Source organism: Triticum urartu, chromosome 1A, assembly GCF_056163025.1.
Source record: "Triticum urartu cultivar PI428250 chromosome 1A, HENAU_Tu73, whole genome shotgun sequence".
Classification (NCBI taxonomy): domain Eukaryota; kingdom Viridiplantae; phylum Streptophyta; class Magnoliopsida; order Poales; family Poaceae; genus Triticum; species Triticum urartu.
In genome coordinates this window covers 111,028,017-111,046,743 of record NC_141873.1, presented here as the reverse complement: position 1 = coordinate 111,046,743, position 18,727 = coordinate 111,028,017, and the positions used below count along the sequence as shown (strand labels likewise).

The 18,727-nt window shown below is 44.0% G+C and overlaps 1 protein-coding gene across 1 annotated transcript; it reads right to left on the bottom strand.

Moving 5' to 3' along the window:
• Nucleotides 1–6,492: 6,492 nt before the first annotated feature.
• ATERDJ3B (DNAJ heat shock family protein) lies at nt 6,493–11,938 on the bottom strand. Its single transcript, XM_048713918.2, has 10 exons — nt 11,642–11,938; nt 11,282–11,430; nt 11,050–11,179; nt 9,046–9,166; nt 8,711–8,827; nt 8,456–8,542; nt 7,832–7,891; nt 7,663–7,740; nt 7,072–7,143; nt 6,493–6,979 (listed from the first exon to the last, which is right to left on the bottom strand). The coding sequence occupies exons 1-10, from the start codon at nt 11,719–11,721 to the stop codon at nt 6,821–6,823; spliced, it is 1,053 nt and encodes a 350-aa protein (XP_048569875.2). The 5' UTR covers nt 11,722–11,938; the 3' UTR covers nt 6,493–6,820.
• Nucleotides 11,939–18,727: the final 6,789 nt, after the last annotated feature.

Genomic DNA, 18,727 nt, shown 5'->3' with positions numbered 1-18,727 from the left:
CATCCTGAGCAACGCTTTCGGTAGAAACTCCATTGGCATGATGGCAGCGACATGGGCTGCACTACAGCCAAAAGGCTGGCTGATGGAGGGAGAATATGCGTCCATATAAAGAAGAACAAGTGGGCAACGAAGAAAGGAGATAAGGTGGAGGGTCCATCAGACTGATCACGCGCGACAGAGGCGACCGACTGAAAGTTCAGCCGGCCAGCTGATTGTAAACATTTCCCCTTTCAGAAACAATGTTGCCGGCATACATTTGTTCGTCCGAAATATTTTATTGGCATGTACCTTCTTGAGGCGCCCCCATCCATCAAGATCCCTTCCTATACGAGATTCCACTATGGACTACATACGGATCAAAATGAGTGAATCCACACTCTAAAACATGTCTATATACATCCGTATGTAGTTTGTAGTGGAATCTCTAAAAAGACTTATATTTAGGAACGGAGGGAGTCCCTATTGTCGCCGCAGAAAACAAACCAGAGGATGCAGCAAAATCACATGTTGGTTCCAGCTCTGGATTTATCGATTGTAGCAAAACGCGACAGAGGTTGCAACTTTGCTATATGCGGTTGCAAAGAAAAAGTACCGGTGTGGTCTTCTCTTCCAGCACCGGCGACCACAGTTGTAGCAAAATGCGCCACCGCTTGCGGCGTTATGCCTGGCAGTTGCAGCGTTTTTCCTGGCCGGTTGCAGCTCTGGCACTCCCGAGCCCTGTACAGAGAGGTGGAGTGCGTATGTAGGCGTGACTGGCAAGACAATCGGGCACACAATCCTGAGCAACGCTTCCGGTAGCAACTCCATTGGCATGATGGCAGTGACATGGGCTGCACTGCAGCCAAAAGGCTGGCTGATGGAGGAAGAATATGTTGGGAAACGTATCGGAATTTTAAAATTTTCTACGCATCACCAAGATCAATCTATGGAGTCATCTAGCAACGAGGGAGAGGGGAGTGCATCTACATACCCTTGTAGATCGCGCGCGGAAGCGTTCAAGAGAACGGGGTTGACGGAGTCGTACTCGTCGTGATCCAAATCACCGATGACCTAGCGCCGAACGGACGGCACCTCCGCGTTCAACACACGTACGGTTGGGAAGACGTCTCCTCCAACTTGATCCAGCAAGGGGGAAGGAGAGGTTGACGAAGATCCAGCAGCACGACGGCGTGGTGGTGGAAGCAACGGTGATCTCGGCAGGGCTTCGCCAAGCTCAGGGAGAGGGAGGAGTGTCACGGGAGGGAGAGGGAGGCGCCAAGGGCTTGGGTGCGGCTGCCCTCCCTCCCCTCCACTATATATAGGACCCCTAGGGGGGCGCCGGCCCTAGGAGATTGAATCTCCAAGGGGGGGGCGGCGGCCAAGGGGGGTGGAATGCCCCCCAAGCCAAGTGGGGCGCCCCCACCCCTAGGGTTTCCAACCCTAGGCGCAGGGGGAGGCCCATGGGGGGCGCACCAGCCCATTAGGGGCAGGTTCCCCTCCCACTTCAGCCCATGGAGCCCTCCGGGATAGGTGGCCCCACCCGGTGGACCCCCGGGACCCTTCCGGTGGTCCCGGTACAATACCGATTACCCCCGAAACCTTCCCGATGGCCGAAACTTGACTTCCTATATATAAATCTTAACCTCCGGACCATTCCGAAACTCCTCGTGACGTCCGGGATCTCATCCGGGACTCCAAACAACTTTCGGGTTACCGTATGCTAATATCTCAACAACCCTAGCGTCACCGAACCTTAAGTGTGTAGACCCTACGGGTTCGGAAGACACGCAGACATGACCGAGACGACTCTCTGGTCAATAACCAACAGCGGGATCTGGATACCCATGTTGACTCCCACATGCTCCTCGATGATCTCATCAGATGAACCACGATGTCGAGGATTCAATCGATCCCGTATACAATTCCCTTTGTCAATAGGTACGTTACTTGCCCGAGACTCGATCGTCGGTATCCCAATACCTCGTTCAATCTCGTTACCGGAAAGTCACTTTACTCGTACCGTAATGCATGATCCTGTGATCAACCACTTGGTCACATTGAGCTCATTATGATGATGCATTACCGAGTGGGCACAGAGATACCTCTCCGTCATACGGAGTGACAAATCCCAGTCTCGATTCGTGCCAACCCAATAGACACTTTCGGAGATACCTGTAGTGTATCTTTATAGCCACCCAGTTACGTTGTGACGTTTGGCACACCCAAAGCACTCCTACGGTATCCGGGAGTTGCACAATCTCATGGTCTAAGGAAATGATACTTGACATTCGGAAAAGCTATAGCAAACGAACTACACGATCTTTGAGCTATGCTTAGGATTGGCTCTTGTCCATCACATCATTCTCCTAATGATGTGATCCCGTTATTAATGACATCCAATATCCATAGTCAGGAAACCATGACTATCTTTTGATCAACGAGCTAGTCAACTAGAGGCTCACTAGGGACGAGTTGTGGTCTATGTATTCACACATGTATTATGATTTCCGGATAACACAATTATAGCATGAACAATAGACAATTATCATGATAAAGAAATATAATAATAACCATTTTATTATTGCCTCTAGGGCATATTTCCAACAGAATACGTGTCCACATGAAGAAGAACAAGTGGCCAGCAAAGAAAGGAGATAAGGTGGAGGGTCCATCAGACTGATCACGCGCGACAGAGGTGACCGACTGAAAGTTCAGCCGGCCAGCCGATTGTAAACATTTGCCCTTTCAAAGACAATGTTGTCGATATACATTTGTTCCTCCGAAATATTTTATTGGCATGTACCTTCTTGAGGCGCCCCCATTCATCAAAATCCCTTCCTATACCTCTTCTTCCATACAGTGCCCCCCCTCCCCCGGCAAAACGGACAGAGGTTGCAACTGCCAGGCAAAACGCGACAGAGGTTGCAACTTTGCTCTATGCGGTTGCAAAGAAAGAGTGCCGACGTGGTCTTCTCTTCCAGCACCGGCGACCACGGTTGTAGCAAAACAGCTACCGCTTGCGGCGTTTTGCCTGGTAGTTGCAACTCCGGCACTCCCGAGCCCTGTACGGAGAGGTGGAGTGCGTATGCAGCCGTGATCGGCAAGACAATCGAGCGCATCATCTTGAGCAACACTTCCGGTAGAAACTCCATTGGCATGATGGCAGCGACATGGGCTGCACTACAGCCAAAAGGCTGGCTGATGGAGGGAGAATATGCGTCCATATGAAGAAGAACAAGTGGGCAACGAAGAAAGGAGATAAGGTGGAGGGTCCATCAGGCTGATCACGCGCGACAGAGGCGACCGGCTGAAAGTTCAGCCGGCCAGCTGATTGTAAACATTTCCCCTTTCAGAAACAATGTTGCCGGCATACATTTGTTCGTCCGAAATTTTTTATTGGCATGTACCTTCTTGAGGCGCCCCCATCCATCAAGATCCCTTCCTATACGAGATTCCACTATGGACTACATACGGATCAAAATGAGTGAATCCACACTCTAAAACATGTCTATATACATTCGTATATAGTTTGTAGTGGAATCTCTAAAAAGACTTATATTTAGGAACGAAGGGAGTCCCTGTTGTCGCCGCAGAAAACAAACCAGAGGATGCAGCAAAATCACATGTTGGTTCCAGCTCTGGATTTATCGATTGTAGCAAAACGCGACAGAGGTTGCAACTTTTCTATATGCGGTTGCAAAGAAAAAGTGCCGGCGTGGTCTTCTCTTCCAGCACCGGCGACCACGGTTGTAGCAAAACGCGCCACCGCTTGCGTCGTTATGCCTGGCAGTTGCAGCGTTTTGCCTGACCGGTTGCAGCTCTGGCACTCCCGAGCCCTGTACGGAGAGGTGGAGTGCGTATGTAGGCGTGACCGGCAAGACAATCGGGCGCACAATCCCGAGCAACGCTTCCGGTAGCAACTCCATTGGCATGATGGCAGCGACATGGGCTGCACTGCAGCCAAAAGGCTGGCTGATGGAGGAAGAATACGCGTCCACATGAAGAAGAACAAGTGGCCAGCAAAGAAAGGAGATAAGGTGGAGGGTCCATCAGACTGATCACGCGCGACAGAGGTGACCGACTGAAAGTTCAGCCGGCCAGCCGATTGTAAACATTTGCCCTTTCAGAGACAATGTTGCCGATATACATTTGTTCCTCCGAAATATTTTATTGGCATGTACCTTCTTGAGGCGCCCCCATTCATCAAAATCCCTTCCTATACCTCTTCTTCCATACAGTGCCCCCCCCCTCCCCCGGCAAAACGGAGAAAGGTTGCAACTGCCAGGCAAAACGCGACAAAGGTTGCAACTTTGCTCTATGCGGTTGCAAAGAAAGAGTGCCGACGTGGTCTTCTCTTCCAGCACCGGCGACCACGGTTGTAGCAAAACAGCTACCGCTTGCGGCGTTTTGCCTGGTAGTTGCAATTCCGGCACTCCCGAGCCCTGTACGGAGAGGTGGAGTGCGTATGCAGCCATGATCGGCAAGACAATCGAGCGCATCATCCTGAGCAACGCTTCCGGTAGAAACTCCATTGGCATGATGGCAGCGACATGGGCTGCACTACAGCCAAAAGGCTGGCTGATGGAGGAAGAATATGCGTCCATATGAAGAAGAACAAGTGGGCAACGAAGAAAGGAGATAAGGTGGAGGGTCCATCAGGCTGATCACGCGCGACAGAGGCGACCGACTGAAAGTTCAGCCGGCCAGCCGATTGTAAACATTTCCCCTTTCAGAAACAATGTTGCCGGCATACATTTGTTCGTCCGAAATATTTTATTGGCATGTACCTTCTTGAGGCGCCCCCATCCATCAAGATCCCTTCCTATACGAGATTCCACTATGGACTACATACGGATCAAAATGAGTGAATCCACACTCTAAAACATGTCTATATACATCCGTATGTAGTTTGTAGTGGAATCTCTAAAAAGACTTATATTTAGGAACGGGGGGAGTCCTCCCCTCTCCCCCCCCCCCCTCCACACACACATCTCAAGTTCTTAATGTACTCCCTCCGTCCCAAAATTCTTGTCTTAAAGTTGTCTAAATACGGATGTATCAAGTCATATTTTAGTATTAGATACATTCGTATCTAGATAAATATAAGACAAGAATTTGATTTGATACATCCGTATTTAGACAAATTTAAGACAAGAATTTTGGGATGGAGGGAGTACGTGGGTAGGGATTAGGCGCTGCCGCCGGTGTGCCTTGCCGCCCGTCTAACTTTGCTCTCCCTACTGCCTACTCTGCTTCTCACAATCTGATTCATACGGCGAGTTGACGACCCAACGTACTTCACTGCTTCAGCCAACAAACTAGCAGGTTAGCGCATCACAGTATACTAATTTTTCTTGATTCTCATCTCGTATTAGTTTTGAAATTATACGTTAGATTTAGTTGTTTTATATTGTGATTTGAGATGCTATTAAGATTTAAGAATTCATATCTTCTACACGTCCCAGAAATTATTGTGATGCAAATTATCTTGTATGAGTTCCTATTTGTGATGTAAAAATTTCCTATGTTGACTATATGAGTATAGAATTCAGAAATTAAAACTCCTCAACTATGAAGAGAAAAAACACCACCAAACAACACTAAGATTAATTCGTTTTCTAAGCTGGTTGCCTCTGAAACTGAGACTCCTATATTACAAGGAGTAAAAATGCGGCCAAACACCATTAAGATTAATTCGTTTTCTAACCGGTTGCTTTGAATTGTAAACGTGCTGAAATTTTAAGGAAGCTGATGTGCAAGTGCTCAACCTTGTTTGTATTAGATTTTTTTTATCCATACTTGGCTTGCCCCCTCCCCTCCTCTATACCCAAATCTTGGCTCCGCCCCTGCTTCCATAGTCTCTCCCTTTGCTCTTCCTGAATGGAGTTCCGCCATGGACGAGTTGGAGCTCAAAAGTTCATGCGCCCAGAGTTCAGTAAGATGGCGGCTCAAGGGGATGCCACCGTGAGAGGTTAGCAAATTTGGGTTCCTTATTAATGTTGTGTACTCACGTTCAACGTTCTGTCTGCATATGTTGATTGTTGTATACACATGGGCATTCAGCTGCAAGGGGTTGTTTTTATGTTGCAAACGTGTTTTCTGTGTTGTTGTGTGCGCTATTTTATTATTACTTTTTCTGTTTTTCTATTGCATATGTCATGCCTAAGTTTCAACGCTTTGTTAAATGAATGGGCATTTGTGGATGATTACGAGATGTTGCAATGCTTTGCAACTTTTCCTTCAAAGACACCAGAAAATGCCGCACGCACAGCAATGTAGCTTGCAGGATTTTCATTTTGCGATGATCAGACAGTCCAAATTTCGTATTTACATGGCCCAATCTCTCACAGCCAACGTTCAGTGTAGCTCTTAAAGAAAAGCACATCATTTACTGCACTAATCAGTACTCCCTTCGTCCGGAAATACTTGTCATCAAAATGGATAAAAAGGAATGTATCTAGATTCCAAAAATACTTGTCATCAAAATGGATAAAAATGGATGTATCGATCGAGTACACATTAAAGACCGCCAACTGCATTGTAAAATCAGCAAATAAGTTGGTGAGTATAAGCTACAATTCTATAGACACTGTATTCCAGGAGTACAAATATTCTGGTGCAAGTTCATTTTGACTTTCTAATACTACAGATCTGTTAAAGAGCATCAAAACGGAAAAAGGAGCTTAAAAAACGAGCTGCTAATATTACCAACGGAAAATCACATACACCCACTAGAAAGGCAACACCATTGGTGCTTCTTCCCATGCAAGCTACTTGGAAAATTTCCTTGAGGTACACCTCAAACAACTAGCTGCAGCACAAAGTGAAAAAAGGGCAGTTCTTATGCAAGAACGTCCTTCAGCTTGGCCTTCTGGTCGTCTGTCAGGGTTTTCGGGAACAACACCTCAAACGTCACATACAGATCGCCTTTCTTGTTGCTTTGGTGCAATGGCATGCCCTCTCCTTTGAATTTCCTTACCTCCTTGGGCTTAGTGACACCCTAACAATTTGTGATGGAACAGAGTAGATTAGATGCAGTCAGCCTACAAGATGCAAAATGAATGGTGTACTGTTGAGCATTTGGTGACTTACCTGGGAGCCGATTTGGACAAGATGGTTGTCAAGATGCTTGAGGTTCTTCTCAAATCCAACCAGAGCTTGGAGCTGTAGCAGCAAAAGGTAATCAAATCATGAGAGATGTAGAACAGACTCCATCCAGTACACCATATTGGAAAGAAGAGAAATTTGGTGGATTAAGTGAAGTTGGATTCAGAGGATGACAAATAGACCAGGGGTAGAAGTAACTAAATAACAGCAAGGCCCATAAATAGGACATTTACCCGAAGTTGATCTAGAGTTTACTGTGAATTTTCAGCAGAACCCTTATGTCCCCAATGGAACCTAAATGTTAAAGTGATCACTGCAATGGAAATGTGCAATACTCCTTTGGAGAGTTCACAGTTTGATGTAGGATGTAGCGAGGTTTTAACTGGAATAATGAGTACCCAGTTTACGGATATGTGATAGCATCAAACTCATCCAATTTTTATACAACTTCTTTGGTTCTTACATACCAATTAAGATCATTTTCAACCAAGGTACAGGCTGCACTAATTTTCTCCGCACTAACTGGTCTTAATGTTAATTGTAATAGGCACAAGAGAGAGGGCAGACAGGCCATACCAGGGAGATTGTAACTGTTGCATGCAGGTCATTGCCTTCTCTTCTGAAGCGGTCATGTGGTGCTGTCCGAATCTTGAACTGCTCATGAAACCATTTTTTCAGGATGAAATTAGTCTCAATTATTTCCTACGATAATTGCAACCAACCATGGAAAGGAGGAAAAACAAACCTTCAAGTCTCCAGGTTCTCCATCAATCTTAGGCTCTCCTTCCTCGAAAAATGAAACCTCCTAAAATATCAAATGGCACTGCCAAGTCAACATCTAAGCAGTAAAGTGGAGCATATCACAATGGATACATTGCATCATGATAAACAACTTATCAACTTAAGCAATTATATTTAATTGTCTCTTGACCATGTGGTAACTTATTACCATTGTCATAGCAACCTTGTGTAGGCAATCAGATGTAACCACAGTTCACATGAAAAGTGGCAAATGCACACATATTCGATTCAAACAAATGGTTCAGGCACCACATTTCAAAAATAGACTAAAATAATATTCTGATGATGACCCTTGAAGTTGCTATTCATGAGGATTAATCAATAATACACATTGTAGTGGTATCTTATCTGGACGTTTCTTCTTAGCTACCTCTATAGTCTAAACATGCCCAAGTAATACATTGGTGTAAGTCAATGATTTGTATCTCAAGAAATAAACAAGCAAATTTGCCAAAAGAATTCACGTTCTCAAGTCTCGAATAACCATATGCAACTAAGTGACAGCAGATATACTTTCAATTGACCCAAGGCTAAGTACTGGAGATAAAATATGACAACTGCTTCATACCTGTCCATCTTGCATACCCTTCTCAATATCAACAGTTAAAAAGTCACCTTCTCGTACATACTTAACATTTGGACACTGGTCGCAGACCTGAAGATGACAAAGAAAAAGCTATCACTGGGTAGAACAGAAAATAATGAAATGATTAAGAAGAAAACTTAATTTAATCACAGAAGAAATTCATGAAACACTCTAGTTTTCTGTATGTTATAAATCACATCAGCCGCAGATAACATAGCATGTCAGTTAGGAAAGTACCTGCTCGGTCATTTGTTGATACATTCCAGGACCAATTTGACGGTGGTAAACTTCATTCCTGCAGTTGCATCGTCTCTTTCCTGGTGCTGGTTTTATGATGTTTTTTTCTCTCCAAACCTACCATGTCAACGAAATAGCAAACTAAAATTTGGGCTATACACAATTAAGCGTTCATAATGCAGGCAGCCTACTTCGTGAAAACTCGCGTCATGCTACCAAATATAGAGATTAGGTTATCTACTAACTAGGTGCAGCATTTGTCTAGTGTCTGTGATAATTTGGTATACGTAACTTAGCAATATATTTCCAGTTCACCAGCCACGCAAATTGGTTACCTTTAATGAACCACCCATGTACAGGTCCTCTAGTGAAGCATCCAGTTCAACAATCACATCATCACCTTTTATGATCTGTTCTTCCTCCTCTTCCATACCACCACCACCTCCCCCGAAAAAGCTGAATAAGTTTGTAAAAGAAGAGCAAGTGATTACTAAAACTGGAAATTCATGTGGTACAAACACAACAAACACAATATGATGATTGGTATTGCGTTGCTTCCGTCCAGTTTAGTACTGAATTATTTTAACAACTTTGAGAAATGACAACATCAGAGAAATACATGATATTTATTTTTTCAATTATGTGCTGCAGCACAAGAAGCAATCCTCATCTGTGTATGCCATGACTTCACAAGTGATGCAAGCACATATGAAATTTTAGTTTGTCAGCTGCGCTGTTGTTGATCCTTACGTCAATTGCTTTTAATTGCACGAGCATATGCAGAAAAGAACATAATTCCACTACTATAAGCTGAACTTTCTAAAAATTATTACTCATGATCTCTTGGATCAATGACAAACACGAAACTGGTGCATTTGTCAACACTCAATACAAATTTTTCTCCTCGCTCACACCGAATCGACGCCTGTGCCGCCCAAATCCACCCCGCACCCCCGCCGACACTTCCAATCAACCGGTGCCTTCCCCGACCCCCAAAATGGCAGGATTGAGCCGCCGCCGATTCGAAGCACAGATCAGTGCCGCGGCACGCAGCCGACCCGAGCACGCAGCAGCGCGTCCCCCCTCCCGCTACTTCACCAACCTACCGCCTCAAAGGGGAAGTATCATGGCGTGCGGCATCACCCGCTGATACTGGACTGGCTCCTTCTAATCGGCGGAGCTGGCGGCAAGGGCCTACAACATGAAGGCGGTCAGCCTCTATGACAGCCAGGCAAAAATCAACTTCCCCCTCAGCAGCCGTGAGGTCCTGGAGTTCGTTGCCATGGACCCCCAAGTGGTCTCCCGCCACGGGGTGCAGGAGGATCAGGAGGCCTTCAAGTGGCTTGAGGGGACGCGCGCAAATGGGGAGTACATGGCCAAGCTTCGCCGGAATAATCTGGAGTTTGTCACCAAGGAACGCCGGCATCTTGAGTTGTACAAGAAGGGGGCTACCGACGAGGTCAGGCTGTCTGGTGGGGCGTTCGTTGACCTTTGCTCCAGCGACACCGGCTCCGGCAACAAACGGCGTGAATTGAGATGAGCTCATGAACGAGTAGTAGGCTTTTTTTTAGTTTTTATTTCCTTCAAATCAAGTAGTTTATGCAATGTAGTTTAAATTTCATGTAATGCAATGTAGTTTCAATCGAAATGTGTGTTCATGGACTAGTTTCAAATTTTTGTTTGAATGAAATTGTGTGAAAAAAAGAGTTTGAGTTAAATTTAAGAGTTAGGCTAGGAACCACATTTTTAACTCCTCAAATATAAGGAGTTAAAGTTTGAGGAGGCATATGAGGGCTTAAATTTTAAGGGATTGGCTAGAGATGCTCTAGCAATAGTACAATATTGGAATGGGCAGCTCAGGGGATATTTCAACTCAAACAGGAGGTGTCATTTCACTACTTAAGTGCATCTCAATCTTCATGTATTCAACACGGTCATATGAATTACCGTATTCCCTATCGATTGATGAGCAACTAAAATTTTGACAGTTCGCTATATCTATTAACAGAAGATCCATGCAATCTAATATCTCTCTTCATATGTACAGCAAGTCAGCAATCTAAGGGCGACCAGAACACGTTTTGTTGATATTTCACTAGCAAGCATGTTGCATTACACATTATAGCCTAATGACAGATTATTGTTTCTACTTCTAAGTTGACAATTCTTTTCCCTGTATTTCTAAACTCGTATAGATAGCAAATTATTACACGGTGCATTGTAATAGAACAAAATAGGTAGATCATTCCTCAGAGCGCCACACACACTGTATACACGGCATACTTGAGATTGATGCTACTAAATGACAGATGGTAGGTAACATTTAAAAAAATCCTCACCTGCTGAAGATGTCCTGCATGTTCATCCCACCACCGCCTCCTCCTCTCCCGCCTTGGAACTGCTTCAGCCCCTCCTCACCATACCGGTCATAGATCTTCCTCTTCTCCTGATCCGTCAAGACCTCATACGCTGCATGATAGCAACACATTCAAACATAGATCCCCTGAAGTCGAATTATTCAAGCTCAGCGAGTGGAATTTCACTCCTTTTACTCCTAACACAGGCTAGTACCATTATTGATCTCGGCGAATCGCTTGGTGGCCTCCTCATTGTCGGGGTTCTTGTCGGGGTGGTACTTGAGCGCGAGCTTGCGGTACGACCTCTTGATCTGATCCTCCGACGCGCCCTTGGGGACTTGCAGCACGTCGTAGAAGCTCTTCCTGATCCACACCAACAAAAACAACACGAATTTTAGCGGGGCCCAAATGCCAACCCAATATTTGGAGCAGACTGAACTCGGACGCACAGATCCTAAATCCGTTTCGTCAGGGAAAAAATCACTCGTGAATTCGGTAGGAGTGGGATCCGGAGGGCAAAATAATAAGATCTAGAAGAAACCACGCGAGGATCAACAACTGTTCCGAGCATTACCCCTCGATCACCGCCGCGAGATGCAGCAGCAGCGCGAGGACGGCCGCGAACCGCGCCCCGCTCCTCCGCGGCGCCGCCATCCCCCCCTCGCCGCGTCCCGCTCGACCTCCCCCTCAACCCACCGGCTACGAGTCAGGGCCGGAGTTCCCGCGGCTCGCGAATCCACGCGTATGCCCCTGCGGTACTGCCTGCCTCCTCCTCGTCTTCGTCGTCGCCGTCGTCGTCGCCGTCTTCCTCACTGGCTGGCCCTCGCGCCTCGCGGGTTAAGAGCTTCTACAACCAGAAGGGGAAGGGATCTGGAGCTCCTTTTCGGGGAGACGTGGAGGCGGGTGACGTGGACCAATGGGAGGCCAGATGTGCGGGGCTCGCGCGAATGGGGTGACTCCACGTGGATAAAACGACCGCATTAAAGGAATCGCCCGGTGCACCGGGTCAGGTTGACTTGGCGATGCTGGTAAACGGTCTACCTGTGATGAACGTAGCAATCACGTCATGTCTTCATTCTGTTTTTATTTACTCTGCATAACTTTGTCAAAATCAAAACAAAATCTTTTACAATAACAAGTATATTTGATGTGAAAATCTATTGAAATATGATAATTATTGTTGGTTTTAGACACTTTCATGCGAAAAACATTCGGATTCCCCACCTGGTTTAGTGCATTTTCGAGGATAGCATCCAAACGAATTCATTTGTCAGTTGACAACTAGGCACGCATCGACCACCTAATTCTATCCTTCAAAAATCCCTATTTGTCAGCCCCTTCTTTTCTGTCTTTTTTCGCTAAATCAAATGTCTTCGATATTAAACATTCAAAAGCAATTCGACGATACATATATAATCTTTCAAACAATTGAAAGTTAAATGATGCATGTCAAACAATTCAAACAAAATTCACAATCCGAACCCAATAATTCAAACAAAGTTCATAATCTAAACCCAATAATTCAAACAAAAGCAACGAATGAATCATTACCCGCCACCATTAGCATAGCATGCAATGATGGTGCTACACGTTTGGTGAACCCACACCGCAGCAGCGGCATCCAAGTCGTCGGCCTTGACATACATGAAATCACACGACTCCTCGCAATTCATCTGAATGGCAAGCATCTTCTCCTCAATGTTCACCTTCTTTGCTTACACCTCCGTGAACTCTTTAAACTTCTCCTATTTCTTTTTCTTTCCGAGTTCATTGAGTTTGGCACTTACCACCTACTTCTTGTTCATGATGTCCTCCCACTTCTCCGTCATTTGGCTAGCTGCCCCACTCCACTTCACCCTCTCATTCCCCCTCGACCTCACCACTCGGTTTGCTAGTACAATACAAGCACCATTTAAACTCCACCGCTTCTTTCACTAACTTCATCCACTTGTAAGGTTGTGCCACTTTTCGGCATTGGCGGTCTCGAGTGAATTGGCCAAGCCAGTCCATTCACTTTGGCCAACTTCATCCAACAGTGATGGACAGTGAATGTCTTTCCCTCGTTTTTCTTGTACAATGTCACCACGAGGCCTGGCTAGCAAAGCAAATGAATCACATGATGAACACATTGCAACATAGAGCAGATGAATCATGAGATGAACTTTATATGAAGCAAAACTTACGAGCTTGATGATACCCATGTGAGAGCGCTAAAGGAAATATGCCCTAGATGCAATAATAAATGTTATTATTTATTTCCATGTCGTAATTAATGTTTTTTTGGGTTATAATTGCAATGGTTCTTGAGTCTACAATAACCACGAGATTCGGACCCGATTGCATGTGTGGAATAATAAACAACAAGTAGATTCCTAGTCTCACCTCTAAGACTAGCTCATGTGTTGCATGATGATTCTGTTTTCCTGATCACAGGCATAATAAAAGTAAAAAAGAAAGCCGACAACAATGGGAACACATTGCTGGAAGAACAATTGTGCCGAACAGACCCAATCAGTTGATATACTATGAGATCACAACGTCATTTATTATAAGTATAATCATGCGAAAGATAACGTATGCCTAATTCCTTAGACCATGAGAGGGAGCCCAACAGAGCTGACAACCATTAGAAGTTATCTATTCACCCCCCTCTAGAAATACTTTATCGATCCTACACTATGCCACCTGGTGCACGACTCTTCATTTGGGCATATGTGCCACAATACTTGCTCACCGATGATTGATGCAGTTATCATTCTGATCATCAATTTTTGCCACAACCTATGGCAGGTAGTTCTTCAATTGATGAAAGAACTCACACACCTTCCTCCAAAAGGTCGTCCCTTTGCTCAACATTGGCAAAGTATCAGTGCTTGTGCCTAGCCAAGCCAACCACAACAAATCATCCCTAATTGGTGGTGTATGCGGCTCATATGTTCGATTTCCTTGCTTCCATCTCAGGCACTGACGAGTATTGATCCTCCACCCATTTGTTCGTTTGACCATCGTGGGGCATGGATGATGTCGTGCAAGTGCACAAAGCTATGTAGCAATTTCATGATAAGTAAGGTTTGTCGATCCCATTGGGAGCGAATAGGTTGGCACCACAATCCCCGCAGCTGTGTCATCACTTACACAACCACGCTCACACCCAAACTAGAGTTTGGAAATAGCTCACTTAAGTAAGTTGCAAGGGGAAGGTAAAAAGCATGAAATAAACTAAGTACTAGAGAGAATGGAAAATAAATACTAAACTAAGCAGAAGAAATAAACTAAGAGAAGTATGTGATGTTTTAGATGAGATTGCTGGCATCTAGGTACGGTCTCATTCGGTACCGGTGCGGAATGAAGTCAGGGTTTTATGACCATGTCACGTTGTGACTAAGTCAGTGCCCGCACTATAGGATACGGTGGTCTACTTCTGGTGGGCGGTCCCTCGCATAACATTATCTCTCAAGATGCGCTATATTGAGATAACTCATCCATCCTACTTCGTGTTCCATACCAGAGGCGGCTAACACAACGACATTAAGGTCCTCGTGGTTTGAGGACCGGACGAAGGCATTAGGTTCTATGCACAGCCGTTGACGGTGTCCTAGATACCGGGGTACTAACCCAGCCGACCTGTAGTCCTCGATGGGTCGGTGGTCCCTCGCTCTCTTTGAGGTGGACTCCATAATCCGCGTGCCTAGGCGTGATCAAGACTGCACCTACCGAAGACTTGATGTATACTCCAAGACATGTCCTACCGCCTCCATGTGACCCCCCTATATACCGACCATATAACCCCAGATGCCCCCGTGTATATAAGCCAAGGGGTTTAGCCTGTAGAGGGGATGATGGCCCACAAGTACAGGGGATCAATTGTAGCTCTTTTCAATAAGCAAGAGTGTCGAACCCAATGAGGAGCAGAAGGAAATGACAAGTAGTTTTCGGTAAGGTATTGTCTGCAAGTGCTGAAATTGTAAGTAGCAAGTAGTTTGATAGCAAGATAATTTGTAACGAGCAAGTAACGATAATAGTGACAAAAGTGCAGCAAGGTAGCCCAATCCTTTTGAGGTAAAGGACAGGCCAAAACGGTCTCTTATGATAAGCAAAGCGTTCTTGAGGGTACACGGAAATTTCATCTAGTCACTTTCATCATGTTGGTTTGATTTGTGTTCACTACTTTGATAATTTGATATGTGGGTGGACCGGTCCCTTACAATTAACCCTCCCGCAAGCATCCGCAACTACGAGAAAAGTATTAAGAATAAATTCTAACCATAGCATTAAACTTTTGGATCCAATCGGTCCCTTACGAAATAGCGCATAAACTGGGGTTTAAGCTTCTGTCACTCTCGCAACCCACCATCCAATTGCTACTCCACAATGCATTCCCTTAGGCCCAAATATGGTGAAGTGTCATGTAGTCGACGTTCACATGACACCACTAAGGGAATAACAACATACATACTATCAAAATATCGAACACATATCAAGTTCACATGATTACTTGCAACATGATTTCTCCCGTAACCTCAAGAACAAAAGTGACTACTCACAAATGATAAACATGTTCATGATCAGAGGAGTATTAAATAACATAATGGATCTGAACATATAATCTTCCACCAAATAAACCATATAGTAATCAACTACAAGATGTAATCAACACTACCAGTCACCCACAAGTACCACTCTATAGTTCCGGTAACAAGATTGAACACAAGAGATGAACTAGGGTTCGATAGGAGATGGTGTTGTTGAAGATGTTGATGAAGATTGCCCTCCCCAAGATGGGAGAGTTGTTGGTGATGATGATGACGATGATTTCCCCCTCCGGGAGGGAAGTTCCCCTGGTGGAATCGCTCCGCTGGAGGGCAAAAGTGCTCCTGCCCAAGTTCTGCCTCGAGGCGGTGGCGCTTCATCCCGAAAGTCCTCCTCTCATTTTTTCCAGGTCAAAACCACTTATATACCAGAAGATGGGCACCAGAGGTGGCCCGAGGAGGCCGCAACCCACCAGGGCGCACCTGGGGGGCCTGGCGCGCCCAGGTGGGTTGTGCCCACCTGGTGCCCCCCTCTGGTGTTTATTGGCTCCAGTATTTCTCAAATAATCCATAAAAAATCTCCATAAAGTTTCAGCTAATTTGGAGTTGTGCAGAATAGGTGGCCTGACGTAGCTTTTCCAGGTCCAGATTCCTAGCTGTCGAAATTCTCCCTCTTGGTGTGTTCCTTGCAAATTATGAGAGAAAAGGCATTAGAATTACTCCAAAAAGCATTATTATGGATAAAACATTATAAATAACAGTAAGAAAACATGATGCAAAATGGACATATCAACTCCCCCAAGCTTAGACCTCGCTTGTCCTCAAGCAAAAACTAAAATCGAAAAATATGTCCACATGCTTTGAGAGAGAGGTGTCGATAAAACAAAATACGACATAGAAGCATCATGTTGATTATTATAACAGCAACAAAATTAAACATAGGACTTTTATCATAGAACTTTTATCATATACTTCTCATGAATAAGTAATCGTTCATCACACAATCGAAGTATAAAGCAAAAACTCTATTAGAAACCAACAAACTATGTTCTCGGTCAACTTTGCAACTACAATTCATCATCTTTTCAGGAAGGGTCGCGTGTCGGAGCCTTTAGGCAAGTCCACATACTCAACCATCATATAGTATTCTATGATTGCTAACACTCACCTCGTACCCATGAGCAAAACGTTTCAACCGGACACGTAGAAAGATAGGGGCTTATAGTTTCGCCTCCCAACATACTCACCTCAAGGGTGATGTCAACAATAATAACTCATGCTATCTATATTCAACTGGACATATGTGCCTAGATCTTTCCTCACCACATGATGCTGCCAAAAGAGAAAAATAAAAGGAATAGAGAGAAAAACTTTGACTCTTTGCATAAAAGTAAAAGATAGGCCCTTCACAGAGGGAAGTAGAGGTTGCCATGCGCTTATTTGTTTGTATGCTCAATCCCTTAGTGCAAGAGAACGTCATGTTGTATTGCCCCTTAAGATGACAACCTTTATTATGCAGACTGTCGCTTTTATTCTTTGTCATCCAAGTTCGTACAATGCTCAATTTTCTCTTACACTAAATGATCTCACACTTTTAGAAGCAATTTTTATTGCATTTTTGCACCGATGACAACTTACTTGAGGGATATTGCTCAATCCCTAGGTAGGTATGGTGGACACTTGAAAAATATTTGGGTTTAAGGGTTTTTGGATGCACAAGTAGTATCTCTACTTAGTACAGAATTTTGGCTAGCAAAGATAGGGGCAAGCACCACATGTTAAAGGATCTATGACAATATGACTTCTATGTGAATATAAACAAACATAAATCATTAATTTGTCTTCCTTGTCCAACGTCAACAATTTTGGCATATAATATTTTGATGAGGGCTCACAATCATAAAAGATTTCTAGAATAGTATATCTATATGTGAATCATCCCTTCCCTTATTAATTCTTTCGTGAGTTGCATCATTGACTAATGCTATGTTTGTCAATCTCTAATAAAATTTTCTACTTATACTTTTCCTTATGTGGTGCTATCACCTACCATAGGATTAGTATATAATATTTTCATTATTTATTTTGTTTCTTCATTTATTTCCTTTCCCCTTTTCTTTTATTTTCTTTATTTGCAAAATGAAAGTAAAGAAAGCAAACACTCAAACTAACTTTATTATATAACTTGCACACGATTACAAGGATAGATCACTAAGCAAACTCTAAAAGAAGAAAGGATCGAACTAAAATTTTATTCATCTAAAGCAAAAGGATCGAACTAAAATAAGTAAAAGCAAAAAATATAGTGGGATGATACGATACCGGGGCACCTCCCCCAAGCTTGGCGGAAGCCAAGGGGAGTGCCCATACCCAATACTCAATTTTCTTTTGGTGGTGAAGAAGATGATGGTGGTGATGAAGCGGTGTTCCCCCATATACCATGAGTAGATCCCTCAAACCTTGAATCTCCCGAAGGGCTTGATGAATTAATTCACTGTTTTTCTTCACCTCAACCATTATGTGTTTATTCTCAGGGCCCCAAGGTTTTGTTCCTGCACTATTTTCTCTTGGCCAGGATATGTCCCAGTTGGACGGCATGTGCCTACGAGCAGTATTCTCGAACCCATAATTGTGAATAAAATTATGAAAATTATTATGATGTAATGTAACATCCCAAAATTCTAAATTTTGGAATGTTATATTAAATAAATTATTATGATTGTTTGTTTGATTGTTGTGTGATTGATTGTGTGAAAATGATTGGAAATTGAAAACTTTTTGAAAGTTGAATGAGAGGGAATAAAAGGACTTTCCCAAAACTTTGCATCTTGCATTTTGATCTTCCTGAATTCAAATTAATTTCATCACAAAACCCTAGAGTGAAGATGATATGACTTCTTCCATTTTAACGAAATGAAAAGGGGTTTTGAAGTTGATTTGAATTCCATTTGAACAATAGTCCAACTCAGAAACTCTATGCCACTCAAGGATTTTCATGAGAGAATATAATAGGACTTCTTCAGAATATATGAAATAGAATGGGAAGTGATGAGGAGCACTTTTGAATTTCATTTGGTTCATTTTTGGAAAGTTTTCCGTTTTGAGTTTCAAAACATTTCCATTCATTCAAA

Coding starts and splice junctions, on each gene's coding strand:
- ATERDJ3B (XM_048713918.2), bottom strand. CDS start 11,721: ATGGCGGCGCCGCGGAGGAGCGGGGCGCGGTTCGCGGCCGTCCTCGCG. Junction 11,180..11,281: donor ATTCGCCGAGATCAATAATG/GTACTAGCCTGT, acceptor GCTATCATGCAG/CGTATGAGGTCTTGACGGAT. Junction 8,543..8,710: donor ATCAACAAATGACCGAGCAG/GTACTTTCCTAA, acceptor TGTCATCTTCAG/GTCTGCGACCAGTGTCCAAA.